At 35.2% G+C, this 17,211-nt stretch overlaps 1 protein-coding gene across 15 annotated transcripts in view; it reads right to left on the bottom strand.

Annotated features, from left to right (window-relative positions):
* Window positions 1-13,118: 13,118 nt before the first annotated feature.
* The window catches only part of RYR2 (ryanodine receptor 2), a 386,994-nt gene continuing 382,901 nt past the window's right edge, over window positions 13,119-17,211 (bottom strand). For all 15 annotated transcript variants that reach the window (XM_033055730.1, XM_033055733.1, XM_033055736.1 and 12 more), the window contains 2 exons: window positions 15,847-15,898; window positions 13,119-14,175 (listed from right to left, as the gene is read on the bottom strand). In XM_033055730.1, coding sequence (XP_032911621.1) covers window positions 14,080-14,175; window positions 15,847-15,898 — 148 coding nt within the window. In that variant the 3' untranslated portion in view covers window positions 13,119-14,079. The remainder of the gene's footprint in view (window positions 14,176-15,846; window positions 15,899-17,211) is intronic.

Raw genomic sequence — 17,211 nt, 5'->3', positions numbered from 1 at the left:
GGCTATTGACATTACCATATGGTACTTGCAAAGTAAGTGGAGAATAGAACACTGTCTAAAGGACATTGATGGCACCTCTGTGTTCCTGAACAGAGTTACTGCAGACATCGACCTCTATGTCTTCCTGCTATGCTCCACCATGGCAGGAATTCGGCAGCAAATCGCTGTTACAACTTACACTTTATTCTACATGTGCTACCAGTTAGAGTCTGGAGGAGGCACATCTGGCATTTGGTCACATGCTTTATCTCACAGAGACTACTGCCTTTCCTGAGGAGGCTGCTCTGGTTGCCACGCTTCCACAGGGAATTCATATGGTTCCACAAAATATCAGTGCAGCTACATACACAGGAATTAATTTGAATGGAAACAAGAACGACACCTTGCATCCAAAACCAAAAGAGAAATTAAGTAAGTAAAATCCTGACTTCCAAATGTCAGCTAAAATGTCTTTTCCTCTGGGCCCCCTAAGCATTTTAAGAGGAATTCAGGAGGGGACAATAACAGATGTCAATGGAAAGATCAGATCCTTTGAAGAGAAGTGTCATCAAAAGAGGTGAAGTATGGCTTCTATTCATAATATAATTATTGAAAATGCATTATCAGCCCCTGTGAGAAAACTCAGCTAATGTTAAGCAAAGCACCCTTTCCATACCAATGAGGTTCCCAAGGCTCTAACATCTAGAAGTCATTACCAAAACATCCTCCAAAGGAACTTTATAGAAAGCAAGCAGGAGGAAAGGAAGTGAAAGCACCAAGGGGAAGTTGGGCCAGGCAAGGTAGGGAGTTGTTGGATTAGTGACGAATATTGATATCCAAAGGTTTTTTAAAACACCTTTAAAAGACTGACCACTTGCATAAAGAAAGAACATATAGTATTAATTATTTTCCTTTTATCAATTGAACCTAGAACATTTTCTTGTGACATTTTAGAAGACAGAGAAGTGAAAACTTCCATAAGGCATTCTGTTGGAATTAGTATTGGGTGACCAGGAATAGTATTTTAACGGAAATTAATTTAAATACTGTTACCAAACAGCACAAAACCTCTTACAAGAGGAAAACAGCACAGCACAGGTCACAGGTTCACAAATAACTAATATAATCTCACCTTAACCTGGAAAGCAGTGGGGTTGAAAATATGCAATTGTGATACTGTTTGAGCAAATACAGTCATGTTTTCAGCATGATGCTTCTTTCAAAAGGATTTAACCAAGCCCTGTCAGCATAAAGAAGTCCTATGAGTACTCACTTGGTCTCTATGTATGCTTCAACAGTACATATGATTTTCCTCCTCATGCCTGAAAAAAACATGCTTTTCAAAAAAATTATGAGGTCCAAACAAATTGTCTTACAGAGAAAGATGTAAAGAATTCAGTGTGCTTAATTCATCAGAACAAAATTGAGAGATGACTCAATAGAAAACAAACATCTTTGTGGAGGTGAAAAATAGAATATGAAAAAGTGCTTTAGAAAAAATAAAGTATAGATAGGTGAAGGATAGAAAAATTCTTTTTTGCCGTCCTTGATGAAGTAACTTTATAAATAAGGTTTCAATTTCTATAACTGAGGCTGATCAAGCACTGAAATAAACAAGGAAAAGTTTATTTCTGTATAATCTGTTACATTAATATAAGAAAAGTAGGATGTTTGAGAGATATGTTCTCTTCAAATACAACTTTTTATGTGTAACTCTATAAAAATAAATCTGTTCTATACAGAAACTAGAACAAAATATTAAATTTATGCTCTTTCTTTCAAAAATTTGTGAAAGGAAATGAGTTTAACATTTTCAGTCAGAGTAATCTCACAAAATTCAGAGGCCACCCTTTCTCACAGTCTGTCCTCCTTCAAAGTTGCCACTGGCCTCCTTGGTTGGAAAAGCCTACAGAAGGTTCTATTTGAACCAAAACAAGCAATTGAAGGAGCCAACTAGTGTGAACGTGTAAAACAGTAAGAGTGTGTAATGACATCTAGAAGTATTTCATAAGAATAACATATGAAATGCAAAGACCCAAATCTGAACATTTCTATTTTCATGACCAAGATTTTTTTTACTTTTAGGATTTCTAAAGTTTTTTTTGCATATCAGAAACTGAGATCTTAGTTCAATATATATATGAGAAAACTCACTCCACATCAACACATCTGGAATTTTTTCCAAGAATATTAAATTAACAAGTCTTCATTGCTTTGATACAACATGACAATTATTTTTTAAATGAAATGTGAAAAGATACTAAGCTAAAGTAGTTAATTTTTTACTTCTTTGTTCTTCACCATTGCTTTTTTTGAGGCATGACAGGAATCTTATAGAGGGAATTATGTTTAATTGATTTATATTTGAATCTTTAAGTGAAAATATATGAATAATGACACACAGTTGACATTAACAGGAACATTACAGCCTACTCAAGTGAAGACATGTTTTCTTTGCAGCTGGAAGCATGTGATAACATTCCAAATTTAGCAATTGCTGGAGGTAATAAAAAATTTGGAATGGCATTGGGTCATTATTTTTAATTGCATTCTCCTCCTTCATGTCTGATACACAATACATTCATTTAAGTGGTGAGCATGTTACTCTAAACCTTTCATTGGAAAACTTTGGTATCCAGAGAGAGTTTAGAGATTAGTAAATAATAAAAAATTTAACAGAAATAATAACTTAGTAAACACAGATATGAGAAAATAAGCCTCATAAATTTTCAGGTGAAAAAGTAATAATTCTGTTTTTCCAACAGACATGGAGTAAAAACTAAACCTGTGTAACTGTGCCACATCCTGCTCATGGTTGCTAAGGTTTTCTTCATTTAATTTACCAGACTGATCTCCTCGAGCTGTGCAACACCTACACATCAGGGTCCTCAAGAGACTCCACCACAGACACCCCAAGCTGGTGCACACCAGGGTCTCAGCCTGAATGGCAAATCCTGTTCAGCTGAGAACTCACCTCACTCTGGGAATCAGACATTCCACAATGCAAATACACTAGATATAAATGAAGGGGGAAAATGACAACCTGGTGATTTAATAGTGATTTCTTTTTTTTTTTTAAATAAAATACTGTTTCTGTCACTTTCCTAAAGCAATAATCACATTATTAAAAGGAATTGCAAATATCAAGCTTCAAGTTTTGTACACACAAGTTATTTATTCTTTCATTATTCTTGTTAACCAGAGAGCTCAGGCTACTTTCATATCTTTCTATCTAATATTTTAGTGTAAAGAAGGAAGTTTTCAGTCGTAACCATTCACTAGATTGTGACAGGCGGCGACCTCTTTTATGGTCTGAGGTCGCTTACCTGTACAGTAAAGGGTGGTCTAAGAGTTCTTATTTTGCAGGCAGGGCGCAGCAGGGCACGAAAGAAGACTCGAGAGCTGTTGTTCTGAGGTTTCCAAGGTCGTTTATTCTTCCTTATCTAAGGAATTTTCTGTCTACCTTACAGCGGTCCACTCTGCAACTCATCCAAGGCTGTTCTCCTGCCCTCCGGGGCAGGACTTATCTTTTATACTCTAATTTACGTCTACTTTATTTACAATTAATCACCAATACTTTATACCCACTTTACACCGAGCAGTTTTCCCTTCACCAATCCCGAGTTGGCATCCCGACCCAGAAGATGGATGCCATGAAGAAGAAGAAGAATTTCTTACTACGCCACAAATCCTCCATCTTGTGTCCAAAAACCCCTTAATATAAACAATCTTTAAAACCTTATTTTTCTACCTTCTAACACATCAATTTACACTCTACTTATTTCTGTGACTCTGTAATTCTGTATATAAAGATGGTAATTTCTCCCAGGGACTTAGATCGAACTCACAGAGATTTCTGGCACCTTGCCAAGGCTTCTGAGCCCCCTGTACAGGCTCCAGGGAAGCCAGGGGAATACCCTGGGTTCCCACACTAGATTAACAGATAAATTCTTCAATATCCCTTCCAAAAATGAAGGTGTCTCCTCAAGTTGTTTACTGACATAAGGGCTAGAAGCCTATTCAAAACTCTCTAAGATGTATGGAAGCCTTGTGCTTTTTCAGTGGTTTTTTGGTTTGTTTTTTTTTTTTTTTTCCCAGAACTCTCTTAAAAGTCATGCTGCATGGTTCAATAATTTCATTTTGGTTACAGAGCTCGCAGTGGGTAAATCCTGGTAATAACTGTGTTCTACCTGCGTCTGTAACAACTCAGAGAAACTGAGAAGATAATTTTGTGTCTTTAATTCCCCACTGGCTGTCTTTGCTGCACGCCTGGTGATGGCATAGAGTCAAGCATATAAAAGAGGCTTAGCATTTCTCAGCATCCAGGGCAGCTGCAATCCAGTCCATTAATCACTTCAGCCACAACCAAGAAGGCATGCTAGAATACTGCCACACAAGCAGTGCTCAGGCATATATCTGCCCTCTTCCAAATCCTACCATTTCTAAAACTGGGGCAACACAAACATTTTCTCATTGTATTCTAGATTTATTTTTCCAAGTCATCTTTAGCTAGAGATTGCATCCTGAACCATTCTAAAGAAGTCTAATAGAAACCCCGAATTTTAAATTATTTTTCCTATGGAAAAAAAAAGGTTTCAGAAACCTTATTACTTTATAAATGAGTTATCACTTTTGAACGCTTTTGTGCACTTCTGTAGAGCACATCTAATTGTCATTAAATACATTTTCTAAGTAATTTCCTTTTCCCAGAAAGGGTTTTGATAATAATTAGTGATTATTTTTCTTCCACTGATTATGACTGATAAGATGTGAAACTTATTGTACTGAATTCACCTACTTATTTCCGCAACCCCATGTATGCTTAGACGTGTTTTATCCCATAAAACCTGTTTTGACCACAGGATTCTCTTAAATGTAATTTGCAATATTAATTTCCTATAGTGTTGTATACAATTAATCTTGACAGGGCAACAATTTGCATTTTTTAAAAGACTGATGGTCATTTTATCTGCCTGTTCTTTCAGGGTTTAAGGATAAACAGTTTAATGTTGTGAATAGTAATATAATAGGTCACAGGAGGATATTTTGGGCAACAGACTTATAAAGACCATGACAGCTGAAAGGGAGCAGAAGAAAGCACAAATGAAAGTTGTAGTCAAATTTTTTTCCTAGTAGACTTTTGTTAGGCATTCTAACACTTCATTCAGACACACTTCAATCTCTTTCAAACAGTCACAGACCCACAACAATGGCTTTGTCATCAAGCAGTTATATACTCAGATTATTGCTTCCAAGGGCACTGGTGCTATTCCTTTTCATGGATGAAAGTAATAAAATTTAAATCACAGAATTACTTTCCAGTTTTTTGAGAACTTGGAAATTTATTTCAGGTGAAAAAAAAAAAAAAGTTACTCCAGTTTTGAAAGCCTTTCCCATTCCCATCACCTTTCTAAATCACAATGAACTTCTGGAGAAAAAAAAAACAGGCTCTATACAATGTTTTAGGACATGTAATGAAGCACAAAATTAGAGTGGCTGTACTATGCCTGACTAAATGGACATGAAGCCCAGCAATTTGTATCCAAAATTAATTGCCCCTCTAACTGGAGGCTTACGAAAGAGTAAGAACGCTTTTGATCTCTCTGTCCAACAGAATCAAAGCAGTCTTGCTTGGATAGCACTTTTAACAGCATTTAAGTCCAGGCTTCTACTCAGAGGTGAACTTTGAACATCTCCAAACAGGGGAGTCCCTGGACAACTCTTCCAGTGCTGCACCTCTCTCCTAGTGAACATATTTTTCCTAACTCCTGGACTAAATCCTAGGAATCACTGTTTATTCCCTTTATCCATTGTATGATGGGTTAGGGTTAGCACAACCAATTCCCATACACTCTCAGAAGGACACTCATGATCTTCTAGACTTCTGTTTCTTTTATTTAATTGGTATGATATTTTTCCAAAGTAATCACTTTTATAAATGGAAGAATCCTGACCAATGAAACTGCCCTTCCTGCAAAGTTACTGCAAATAGCTCAGAAAATGGTTAGTCAAACCTTTAACAGAACTAAGTATGAGATGCAATTATTATTATGATTTAATGAAATTAAGCTTCATATTGTTGTAATGCTGACTTCCCCCACCATTACCCCCTCAGAAAAGAATTGTCTTTAAGAACACAGTAACAATAGTTTTCAAAGGCTGTTCTCCTTGGAGAAAAGTATAAATATTTATCAGACCAATACAGTCCTCATGAATTTCCAGAAATGAAGACAGTGTTTACCCTAGGAATTGATTTCCTTTTGTGGCTGCAATGTTGTATCATAACTCATAAGAAAATCTGGGAAATTCACTGTTTTAATTAAACTGTAAAAAGCTATGGGGTTATAAGACTCAAAATCAAATAAATATTTCTTCCCAACATTATTCTTATGCTTATTTTATGACTCCAAATTAGACCAGATTAATTAATTTGAATAATATTAATACAGGTGAATTGCAAAAGCAATATACAGAAACATTCATCTTTTCAGATCCCATATTGAGTAAGTTAATTTTGAATATTAAGAGGGCACTATATCATTTCACCATGTAATAACAGTGATAAAGTATTTAACAATATCTGTATGCATCAAAAAAAGTTTATTTTCCACTTAAAATGTTAATTCTTCTCTAATTAGTATTTATGCCAGAATTTCCCTTTTCCAGTAGGATATGCCATACCTTATTGCACAGTTGAACATGCTTTCACTGCTATGTATCCAACTCTGCCATACAAGCACAGCACAGTCAGAATACACAGTCAGAATATCTATCTCATCAAATACATTAATTCTTCCATGTTCCTCAGTTGCCTCTGGGTGACTAGAATAATACTAGTTTTGTCAAAACAATTCATTTTGACTGCTCCTGACTATTTAGTGACCTGGTTTGTATAAAGTTTTGTGAGTTGCCTCATTTATTTTCTCAGGATTGCCACTTCCTGCTTTTGTGATTGTTTGAAACCCACCATTGCTTCAATGCAATTGGACAGGTTTTTATAATTATCCTGTGCATGTCTGGTCCACAGAATAGAATTATCCATGTGACCTAGAAATATGGCCCCCTAGATACAGTTGCCTGAGCCATAATCCATCTTAGCCCAACATGTCCATGTTCAGTTAGTTCTGGTGCACCACTTAGACCCCCCCGGCCATGCTCTTGTGAGTTTCTGGAGCATGTAACAATCTACATATAGTGAAGAAACTTTAAAGGATCTCAGGTAGTAAAAATAATCCAAACTGTGGGAACACAAATTAAGCCACAGCAAGATACAACGAGGATGCAAAGGCAAAAAGAGATACCAGATAATGTGAGTAGGGCTCTGAGACACTTGAGTTTCACCAGTTTGCAGTGGTAAGATCACAAGTACAACAGATAAGCTTGTTTACTGCTTCTAGGTCAACTTAAAAACAATGCCAGCACAGTTGTTTCTACACACATATCATGGCTAAACTGCAAGCTGGATAATTGGGCCACAGTTTGCCAAGTTTTGCTCATACATGCAAAATATTAACTATAAAACTACCTTGTACAGTAACTTCCTTTCACAGTTACAGATTCTGGTAGTTTACAGTGCCCCAATTGACAAATTAATCAGCAAATAATAGGAGGAGAATTTAATGTGAATTGGTTTTTAGCAACCCCCAGGCAGAACATTTTGAGCAGTATTATTCAGATTGTCCCTCGGAAGTTTATTTTAACGATTCTTTTGTAACTCTGTTGGATTTCTATGGCAAGGAACTCATAGCCTGTGTAAAAATGATCTAGGTGAAATATGCATATTAGTCTTGCAGGCATATTAATTACTTTATTATTTTTTTTAAAATCAAGTAAGTCCAGATAAGAGGCTACTGTAATCTGTAATTCAGACTGCACAAAGATTCTTTATTAAAACATTATAACTAATTAGTAAGTAATTATATATCAGCTCCAGGATGCATATAGAAGCAAAAAGTGTATAGATTATTGATTATATACTTTGGAGATTGCTATTAGCATTAAGTACTGGGAAGTCCCTAATTTATATTTGCATGCTTTTTAGATGTTAAGGATCAGACAAATAAAGATTTGGAAAAAGATTAAAAAAAACTATTTCCAGCCTGTGACACTCAGAGGGCTTCTGAAATAATTTGTACAAGCAAAATTTAGACAAAAAATGAAAAAATGGATTCTGTATATTGTCAAGGACTATCTGTTAGGAAAATTATATTGCTTTTTTTTTTTTCTGAAATGATCCAAGACTATTTTGGTCTTTGTATATAACCACTTCCAAGTACTGCAAAATACGTGATATTAACCTCCTGATATGGGGCAGAAGCCTGAGCAAATATATATAAAAATTGCCTCATGACAGTCAAGAATAATGAAAGCTAAATCAGGGAGAGACAAATTCTGAGATTATGGATGTATCTTTACAATCTCGTGTTTAAATTATTATTAATTCCACACTTGTCCAAGCATTAAGAACCAGTAAAGAAAATAAATTCAGTGTCAGTATTTCCTCTCCAAAGCTCATTCCATTCTGTCAGATTTATTTAAATACAGAGTGGTCTCCCAGATGTACACAGAAAACTATGAACCACCACTCTTTTCTAAAACCTTGTTCTTTAGAGAAAGATAATTTTCCCTATCTCTTGAATTGGCTTAAAGTTGGGCACATAGATGATCACCAAGGGTGATAAAACTTTTAAACAAGAAGGAGCTATATAGAGCTTTGGTGATTCTTAAGAGTCCTTTCCAGCTTGAGATATCGTATGATTAATATTCAAAATTAATAACTTGGTTTATTAATATCTTAGGGTAACATTGTAAAGCAATTTAAAATAGATCAGTAGTTACACTTATTCTAATATAGATTGTAGACACCTAAAAAGTTCACAATATTTTACTTAGAGCCTGAAATTTTAACTTGTTTGGATAGAACCAAAAATCAATTGCCATTATATGGTCCAGTGGTATTAATTTTTTTCTATTTCCTAGTCAGTGAATTTACAACTTTCCTTCCATTAGGATGGACCACATGATAAAAGGACATGCCTTGTTGTCAGCACCAAGCAGCTGTCTAACCAATTTAGCTTCAATTTGTTCTCACAAGGAGGTGTCTGGAAGCGTGCGTGCCTCAGCAGGTACAGCGGTGCACAGGCTGCTGCCAGAGGATGGCACAACCGAGAGAACACAGCTGGTCACTTATCTGCCTTTCCCTGGCACTCAGGGAGATGGGAAGGGATCCCTCCAGAACTGGATGCACTGAGCATAGCACGAGCACATCACCCCAGGAGGGAGCAGCAGCCTTAGTGGATGCACTGTTTAAGGCAGATGTCATCCATTCTCCTCCCTTCCCGCTGATCTGCACGGCAGGCACAGCGTGGCTCACACAACAAGGCTTCTTTGAGCCACACTGTGCCTGCCGTGCAGATAACACTGAGAACAACGCTTCTTCCAAATCACTGCAATTTATTAATCTCCAAAGAAATATAGCAACAGCATACGACCACTTACACTTCTTGTATTTATTCACTTGTAGTTACTTGAGGACTTTCCCTTCTCTGATTCTCCCAGCACGATTCTGTTTTTTCAGTGCAATCAATTTGCACACTTTCATTCTATCCTCCTAGCACTACATAAAGAACAACTAACCAGAACCTTTTGATCTATTTCAGCTCTCCATTTCTATGATCCAGAATTCTTTTGCCATCCTTTCAGCATTCCAAAGCTTTATCTTATAAAAACATATCTAGAGAGAGAGGCATTTACTCCATGTAACTGCAATTTCTACAAAGAAAGTCAGCGACTGCATCTTGGAGCAAAGTCAGCATGCAAACTTGAAGCATTTACACAATGGATCGACAGCAAGGACCTTAGTTTATTTTGTGATGTTTTCAGCTTTTCCCCCTTCCATTCCAAAAATTTCAATATGCTCTTTTCATGAGAACTTTAGCCCAGGTGTTTCCATCCAGAAGCAAATAAGTAGGTTAAGCCTTTGTAACTGAGATTAGCCCATAGCCATGTTATTACAGAAGCAAGCTGGTCATATCAAGAATTGTCTCAACTCCTGACCTCCACTGACACAGCAGAAGGATGCTGTTAGGCTGATGGAGATGTTCAATAACTGCTGAGAAGGGTCTTCTCTACCACATAGGAGAGAGACTTCCTTTTGCCTAAACATCCAATTCACAATATCCAAATCAAAAAGATAATTGTGAAGTAAAATGGAAGGAGTGGCATGGATACATTTAAAATGTTATGCAGATAAAAATGAAAACCTCAATCCAGAAAAACTCTTCAAAAATCCTAAAAAAAAATAAACATATCTTTCTGCTTAAATATCTTGTAAATTTTCTGTAAGAAATTATTTAAGATCTCTATAGTCTGAAATTGTATTCGTAACCTAGCTTCTATGGTTTAGCATGGCTTTAAAAAAGCTGAAGAAAATCGAAAAAGAAGCAAATAGTTATACAAATAAAAGCAGCTATGACTTAAAGGAGAGAGTTTGCAGAAGCTCTATTTATGAGCATAAATATTAGACAGATTAAATCAAAGAACATACCCACACATGCTCTCTGTGACAGATGTCTTATTTGACAGAGATTGCTTTGGACACCAGTTTTATTTGTTTTGGCTAATGAACAAAACAAATTTTTAAATATTCTAGTTTAGAAAATATTACATCCTATAAATACTTCACAGGTGATTATATAAGTAAACTGAATTATTCAGTGCCTCAGAAGATGGCAGGAATTATTATCATAGTTATAGAAATAAACATTAATGCAATTCGTATTAGTAAGGGCTCTGTAACAGTAGAAAGATAGTAAAAAATTAAAATACTGAACAACTTAAATAGCATATTAGTGCTATTAGGATTAATCTTGTAGTCATGCAGGGACCAAGGATATTACAGAATAATTTTCTTTTCTGTTTTCTCTGCTTGTCTCAGTAAAAAAACCCAGATAAGCCTCAAACTTTAGGGATAGGCAAGACATAAGAAGAGATTACCAGAAGAAGGTGTAAAAATTGTCAATTCTAAAGGGAGGAATATATAAGGAGGTAATAACTTCCACAAATAAACCACACCTCAACTACACTTTCATCTTACTTTGTTTTTCCATTGCTTTTAATTTCTTCATTCCTTTGCTGAAATCAACATCGATGTGCTGGGATCATCAGTTCTGGAGATCTCAATTTTTTTGACATTTAGAGATAAACAGCAACCATTCTGTCTTTACTTTTTTTCAATAATGTATGGGGGATACTTTCTTCCCCTAAAAATTACTGTTTTACTGACACTATTAGTAATTTCAACTACTAGCAGAAAAAAAAACTAACATACACAAACGTATGTGTAAGTATAACCTTACCTTGAATATAAAATGCGCAAACACCAATTTTTTAAATTTCTTGTTTCTAAAACTGGAGTTTTCATGTGACATGCTGTTATCACCTGCTCCTGTACACTGTGCTAGTGTACAGGATACTTGCATCAATGTTGGTTTCTTTAGATGCAACTGTTAAAGGCATGAATTGTCTGTATTGGTTGACTGTTTACAACACAGAAATTCAAAGATGTTGCATTTGTCACAGGAAGTTCAGTAATTTTTAGTAAAATCTAAGAATTTTTTCAACTTTGTTTAACCTTTGCCTAAGACTAAAACAAATTTAACAGTATTAAATTTTTTCCCACAGTGTGTACTATATAGTATGTGGACTGCTTGAATAATATTACCCTGTTAAAAGTGCACATTAGAAGGTTTTTTGTTGAATTACCTGTTAAGATAAAGGGTCTTCATTAAAAACTTAGTGCATCAAACAGGAAATGCCAAGTTTCAGGGACTCACAGAAAGCCTACAGCCACTGCAGAGGGGACTGCATAAACCAGAATCTGAAGGTCTGTCAAAGCAACACCAAATGCTTTTTCAGCACTGACACCAATCTTGTAAACTCTCCTGACCAGTTCCTAGATGTAGGAATTTGCTTCTGTGAAAGCTAAAATTGATTTAATAAATGAATATTTTTTCATACTTAAACATTTTGCATCACCATATAATTGGTAGATCTCATAATAAAAACCCCTTTGGTATTTAAATGCAGCTTTACAAATATTTATTGAACAGCATACTGGATTCAACAGGAAGGATGCCCAAGGAGTTCTTTGACTTGGAATTTGAGGTTAAAGAAACGTCACATTTATTCTGGTATTTACCTACAAAACCCATTTGAATTTGTTTTGAAGATAAAGGAAACTTGAAATTTCCCTCAGAATCATTAGTTATGTATTTTTCTGCAAAATGGGCAAAACTAAAATAAACTGTGTGTCTATGTGTGTTAAACAACTATTATCATGTTGCACACCCAACGAGAAACATCACTACAACTCCTCATTTCTAAATCTTAGACACAAATCCCAGAAAGGCTGAATAAAGGTGCTTTATGAAGTTGTTCCAAATAGGGAGGAAACAGAGCTGGACTGAACATTCCAGTCTGGATGGGAGTGGCTCAAAAATTGAATACAAGTTGTGGTTACTGTACCAGCCTGCCCAGCCTCTGGCCTCAAATCTTGCAAAGTTTGAGAGAATTTTACCAGAACTGTGAACAGGACACCAAATTGGCAAAATTCACAGAACTGAAAGCCTGAATTTTGAGAATAACCCCTTACCATCTTTAAGTGACTATTCCCTTAATTGTAAATTTTTTAAAATTTAAGTTATAACTGAATATTAATACAGAAAATTTCTTTTATGACAAAACTGTGACCTGTAAAGAAATGAGGGAGAGCAACAGAACAGCAAGAAGTCCAGGAACCAAAAACCAAGGAAAGAATAGCTTAATCCTGGTTTGAAGTGGTTAAAATAATTCAGGGACTGATAAGAAGACTCTATAACAAAGACTTCAAATGTTACCAAAACCAGCTTTTTTCCATTCTGAAGGTCTCTTTTTATTTGTAAAGACTGGCATTACAATTGAAAAGGACTCAAAATGGAGTAATGTACACATCATTGGTGTTTCATGATGCAACTGATGGAGTCCCTGAATGGATATTGCTTCAGCTTTGCTTTTAAAAAATAATTTAACAAGAAAATCTTCAACTCCACTATCGATCACAGGTGGCAGAAATGAAAGAAAGGAAAAAAAAGAAACCAAAATTACTGTCAAATTCATAACATATATTCATATTGTTGTTTGATGACACTTGTTCCAGATGTACAATAAAGCCCACAACACTTTATTACTATGGATATAATTATTGTGAATGTTTTTTCATGTTGATCAACTTGTTTCTGAAGGCTGTTTTTTGATTGTTTTAAACTTGCATAATAAACATGCAATGAAACATTTCTTGTTAAAGTGTTTTTTGCAGCTGTCTTGTATTCATACAAAGATTTCATAAAGTAGCAGTGTTGTATCAGAGCATTACCAAAATAAGAGCAAAAGCTAAAGAGGAAGGTAAATGTGAAATGAACTTGATGAGAATAACCTAATCTTGTCCTGAGACACTCCAGTCTTACTAAAAAGATGTGCACAATCAAATCCCTTCCTCCCGAACCCACCAAAACCACAAAATAAATATTAAATTGGAAGGGAAGACATAAAGAAAAAAAAAAAGTCATCATGCACTCATCTTCTGCATAGCTCAACCCACATATAGTAAGGCACTATTTCCCCACAACTTAGTGTCCACAACAATCTTTTATGGTGCTCTGTGAACTACATATAGTTCCTTCCAGGATGATGAAATAAACAGACCAAATGAGTGTTGCTACCATGTCACCCCATGTGTGATCTTTTAGACAAGGGTATCATCTGGCAGTTTCAAAAATAAGCTGTCTCAAGTCTCTACTTGTGTGTGCATGTTATGTATAGGGACATCTTTTGTCTGTGCAAGTGGTTGGTTTGGTTCCAAAGTTGCTGTAATTTTTCATTGTTCTTTACTCCAGTGTTCTCAAAGCAAATACACAAGAAAATAAAAGTGCAGTTGGGTCATTAAAAACAGAGCTTTGGTGCTCCAAAACGCACACAGCTTTGGGGATTTAAGAAATCTTTTAGACATTCCCAAAAGAGCTGGGAAATACACGGACATTTTTGTCCAGAAATCCTCATTTTTGCTTAGTTGAGCTGGTCTTCATATTGTTTTCGGAAGCAATCACCAGCAGGGAAAAACTCCCAGCACCGTTCTTGATACATTTTCCATACATATGATTCCTGAAAGAAACATACAAATTATTTAACTCGATTTAATGAGAAACCATCAACCATTCCCTTTTTTTGTTTTTTTCTCTTCTATTCATATATCACTTCACTTTTTTGGTTCTGTGCATGCCAAGTTGTTGAACATTGATTTACAAAATCAGGTCAATGATTTTGATTAGTTTAGAATAGCTTTTAGTGTTTTGTCACCTGGTCAAAAAGCACTATAGAAATGCACCAGGTAATTTAGTTCTTTTTTTCATATCAAGGAGCACTGTAAAGCTCAATTAAAGCTGACCACAAGACAAATAGCAGGGTAAGTAGAATATTTTCTGTCATAGAAATTTGACTGAATTTCTGCATCAGCCATTTCAAAACATGTCTACAAACCAAACCATAAACCAAAATGACCTTTATATTCAGTGTTTTCTGAGTCAGTGGCATTTGGTATTTCTTCCTTTCTGATTATTTGTTTGGGTAGGGTTCTGTGTCAAGACGTTCCAAAGAATAGTAAAGAATGCATCAGTTTATTTGTATTTTAATCACATCACTTAAATGTGGTTTTTATTATGCAAATTTCATAGTAGAAAGGACATATGCTACACCAGTTACAGAATCAGAGAACTATTTAGGTTAGAAAAGATCTTTTAGATCATTGAATCCAACCATAAACTAGTACCAAGTCCACCATGAAAGCATGTTCCTAGAAGTTATGTAGTATAAATACTCTTAATTTTCAAACTATCACCTAACAGTATCAAAACTGAATAGTTAGCAGAAATCTATTTTCAGGGAACACAGTAGGACACACTGCCGAGAAAATAGAAAGTGCAAATAAAAAAGACTTTTAAAAATCTCAGTTAGTATAAAATTCTCAGTTGAGGAATGGATGTTCAAAAATAATAAAGCAAACACATAAAATCTCATACTGGACAAGGCTGAGATTTATGGAAAGAAGACGTTAACAGCACACGTTAGAGTTCAGAAAAAGTAATTCACATAGATTTATAGCAAATCACTCCTCTGACCCAAGTCTGTAGGGTATATATGTCACACTATTCAGTTCTTTTGGATTTTGATCTGCAACACTGGAGCATTTCTTTAGTCAGCTGAAAGACTATCACTAGGAAAGAAAAAGACTGAATTTTCTTAGTGACTTCTAATATATTTAAAGAAAGTTGAAGGGGGCACCAGAAGTTTGAAAGAACAGAGAAGAAGAAGAAGAAACCTCCAGACAAAAGTTTACATCATTTTCATTTAAAATATATGCACAAGTTCTTTCATATGGGCTTATTAAGGAATGTAGACACAGAAGACTATATGTAGATCATAATAATACAAAACAAAGACTATTAAAAAAAGAATTTAAAGGAAGAAATGAAGGGTGCTGCTTTCACAGAATACTTCAGTGTTCTGTTTCTCATTATTTTTGTTTATGGTATGTATTTATATTTTGTGGAAATAACGATTTAAAAATAACAGGTTCAGATACTAAAAAAGGAAAAGAAAGTGTTACAGAATTGATACTCCCTAACATTAAGGAACCAAAGTCTTAAGAATTGCTTAAAAGAATGAGAATTAAGTTCCATACCATACAGGTTATCCATTAAAAAAATATTAGTTTTTCCAAGCCTGAATGATTTGTATTTTAGAATTGGCTGGCATTAATAGAGTTGTTCAACCTACCTGTCCTGTATGCTCGGTTTCATCTTTGTTAATAAGATACATCAGAAAAAACCTACAAGCAAAGAAACAGCTATTGTGAATGGAGTGTTTGGAAACATTAGACATCCCACAAGGAGATGGATATTCTTCAGCATGTACAGTGATAATGATGTTCATGGACTTACAAGTTCCAGATTTCTATCTATGGTAATATTCTGAGACAGATTAAACACTTTCCTGACATTGCTGACATTCATTGTTCAATGAGTAGTATATTATAATGGATGACAATCAGTTTGACTTATAGTTAGCAACCCAGTTTAAATGAAGATTTTATAAACTTTCTAAGCCAAAAATTACAACAGACATTTTCTTGCCCATGAAAACCCACTTGGAAGCAGACAGAAAATGGCAATTGGAAATTTCTTTTTTTCCTCTCCCCACTGAATAAAAAATGCTGAATATATCTAAGAGATTTCTGTTGTTGAAATTACAGGTTGGGGCTATTTTAGTAGTGTATGCAAGATCAACATGAGCAGATGAACTTATAATTTAAAAATAATACATATTCCTCTTGAGGATTTGAGCTGACATTCACTGGGTGATAATTTCAAAATTTCACTCATAAGAGACATGCTTTTCAAACATATGCAAAAACATAAAATATGATCATGCACAAAAAGAAAAAAGAATTCCTCAGACCTGAAGCACTTTAAAGCAAGTATGCTATAGTATGTTATTTGTTCGGTATTTAGTAAATAGGACCAAAAACCCATATGATAGTGCTTTCAGTGTATTTTTTGCGCAACTTTTTTTTCAGGTGGAAGGTTTTTATAGGCATGTTTGGCTTTGCAATCTTATTATTTTGTGCATACACAGTGCCAGTTTAAAAACACAAAGACTCAATTCATTCCCTGTTTCATAATGACAGCACTAGTATAAAATACACTCTGGCACTGGATTTTCCATGAGAGGAACAGTATGATACACTGATTGTAGACCTGATAATTGGCTTTATTTGTGGTCATTGCTTTATACAGAGGTCACTGGTGCTCTGCTTGGATTTTCCAAAGGTGGATCTGATGCCCTTGGCTGATCTCTCTCTAGTTCCTCATTACAGTTCCCCTGCCTCTCTTTGTCCCCTGTTCTCTGAGTCAGCCGCAGCACTCCACATGAAATATTTTGTCCAATGTATTTTTTTTGTCTTACTTCTATGTTTTTTACCTCTTTCCATTAGTCTCCAGGCCAGGTAATACTGCTTCTCTGTACCTTACACACCTCATTCAATCTAACAATTTATGTGGCCTCTGTAGCCACATATCAAGTTCATTTCCACCTATAATCTATATAAACTTCTTGTGGCACAAGCAAGATGGAAAGTAGGAT

Source organism: Catharus ustulatus, chromosome 3 (assembly GCF_009819885.2).
Source record: "Catharus ustulatus isolate bCatUst1 chromosome 3, bCatUst1.pri.v2, whole genome shotgun sequence".
Taxonomy (NCBI): domain Eukaryota; kingdom Metazoa; phylum Chordata; class Aves; order Passeriformes; family Turdidae; genus Catharus; species Catharus ustulatus.
Note: the sequence above shows the minus strand (reverse complement) of the source record. Positions and strands in the feature narration are given on the sequence as shown.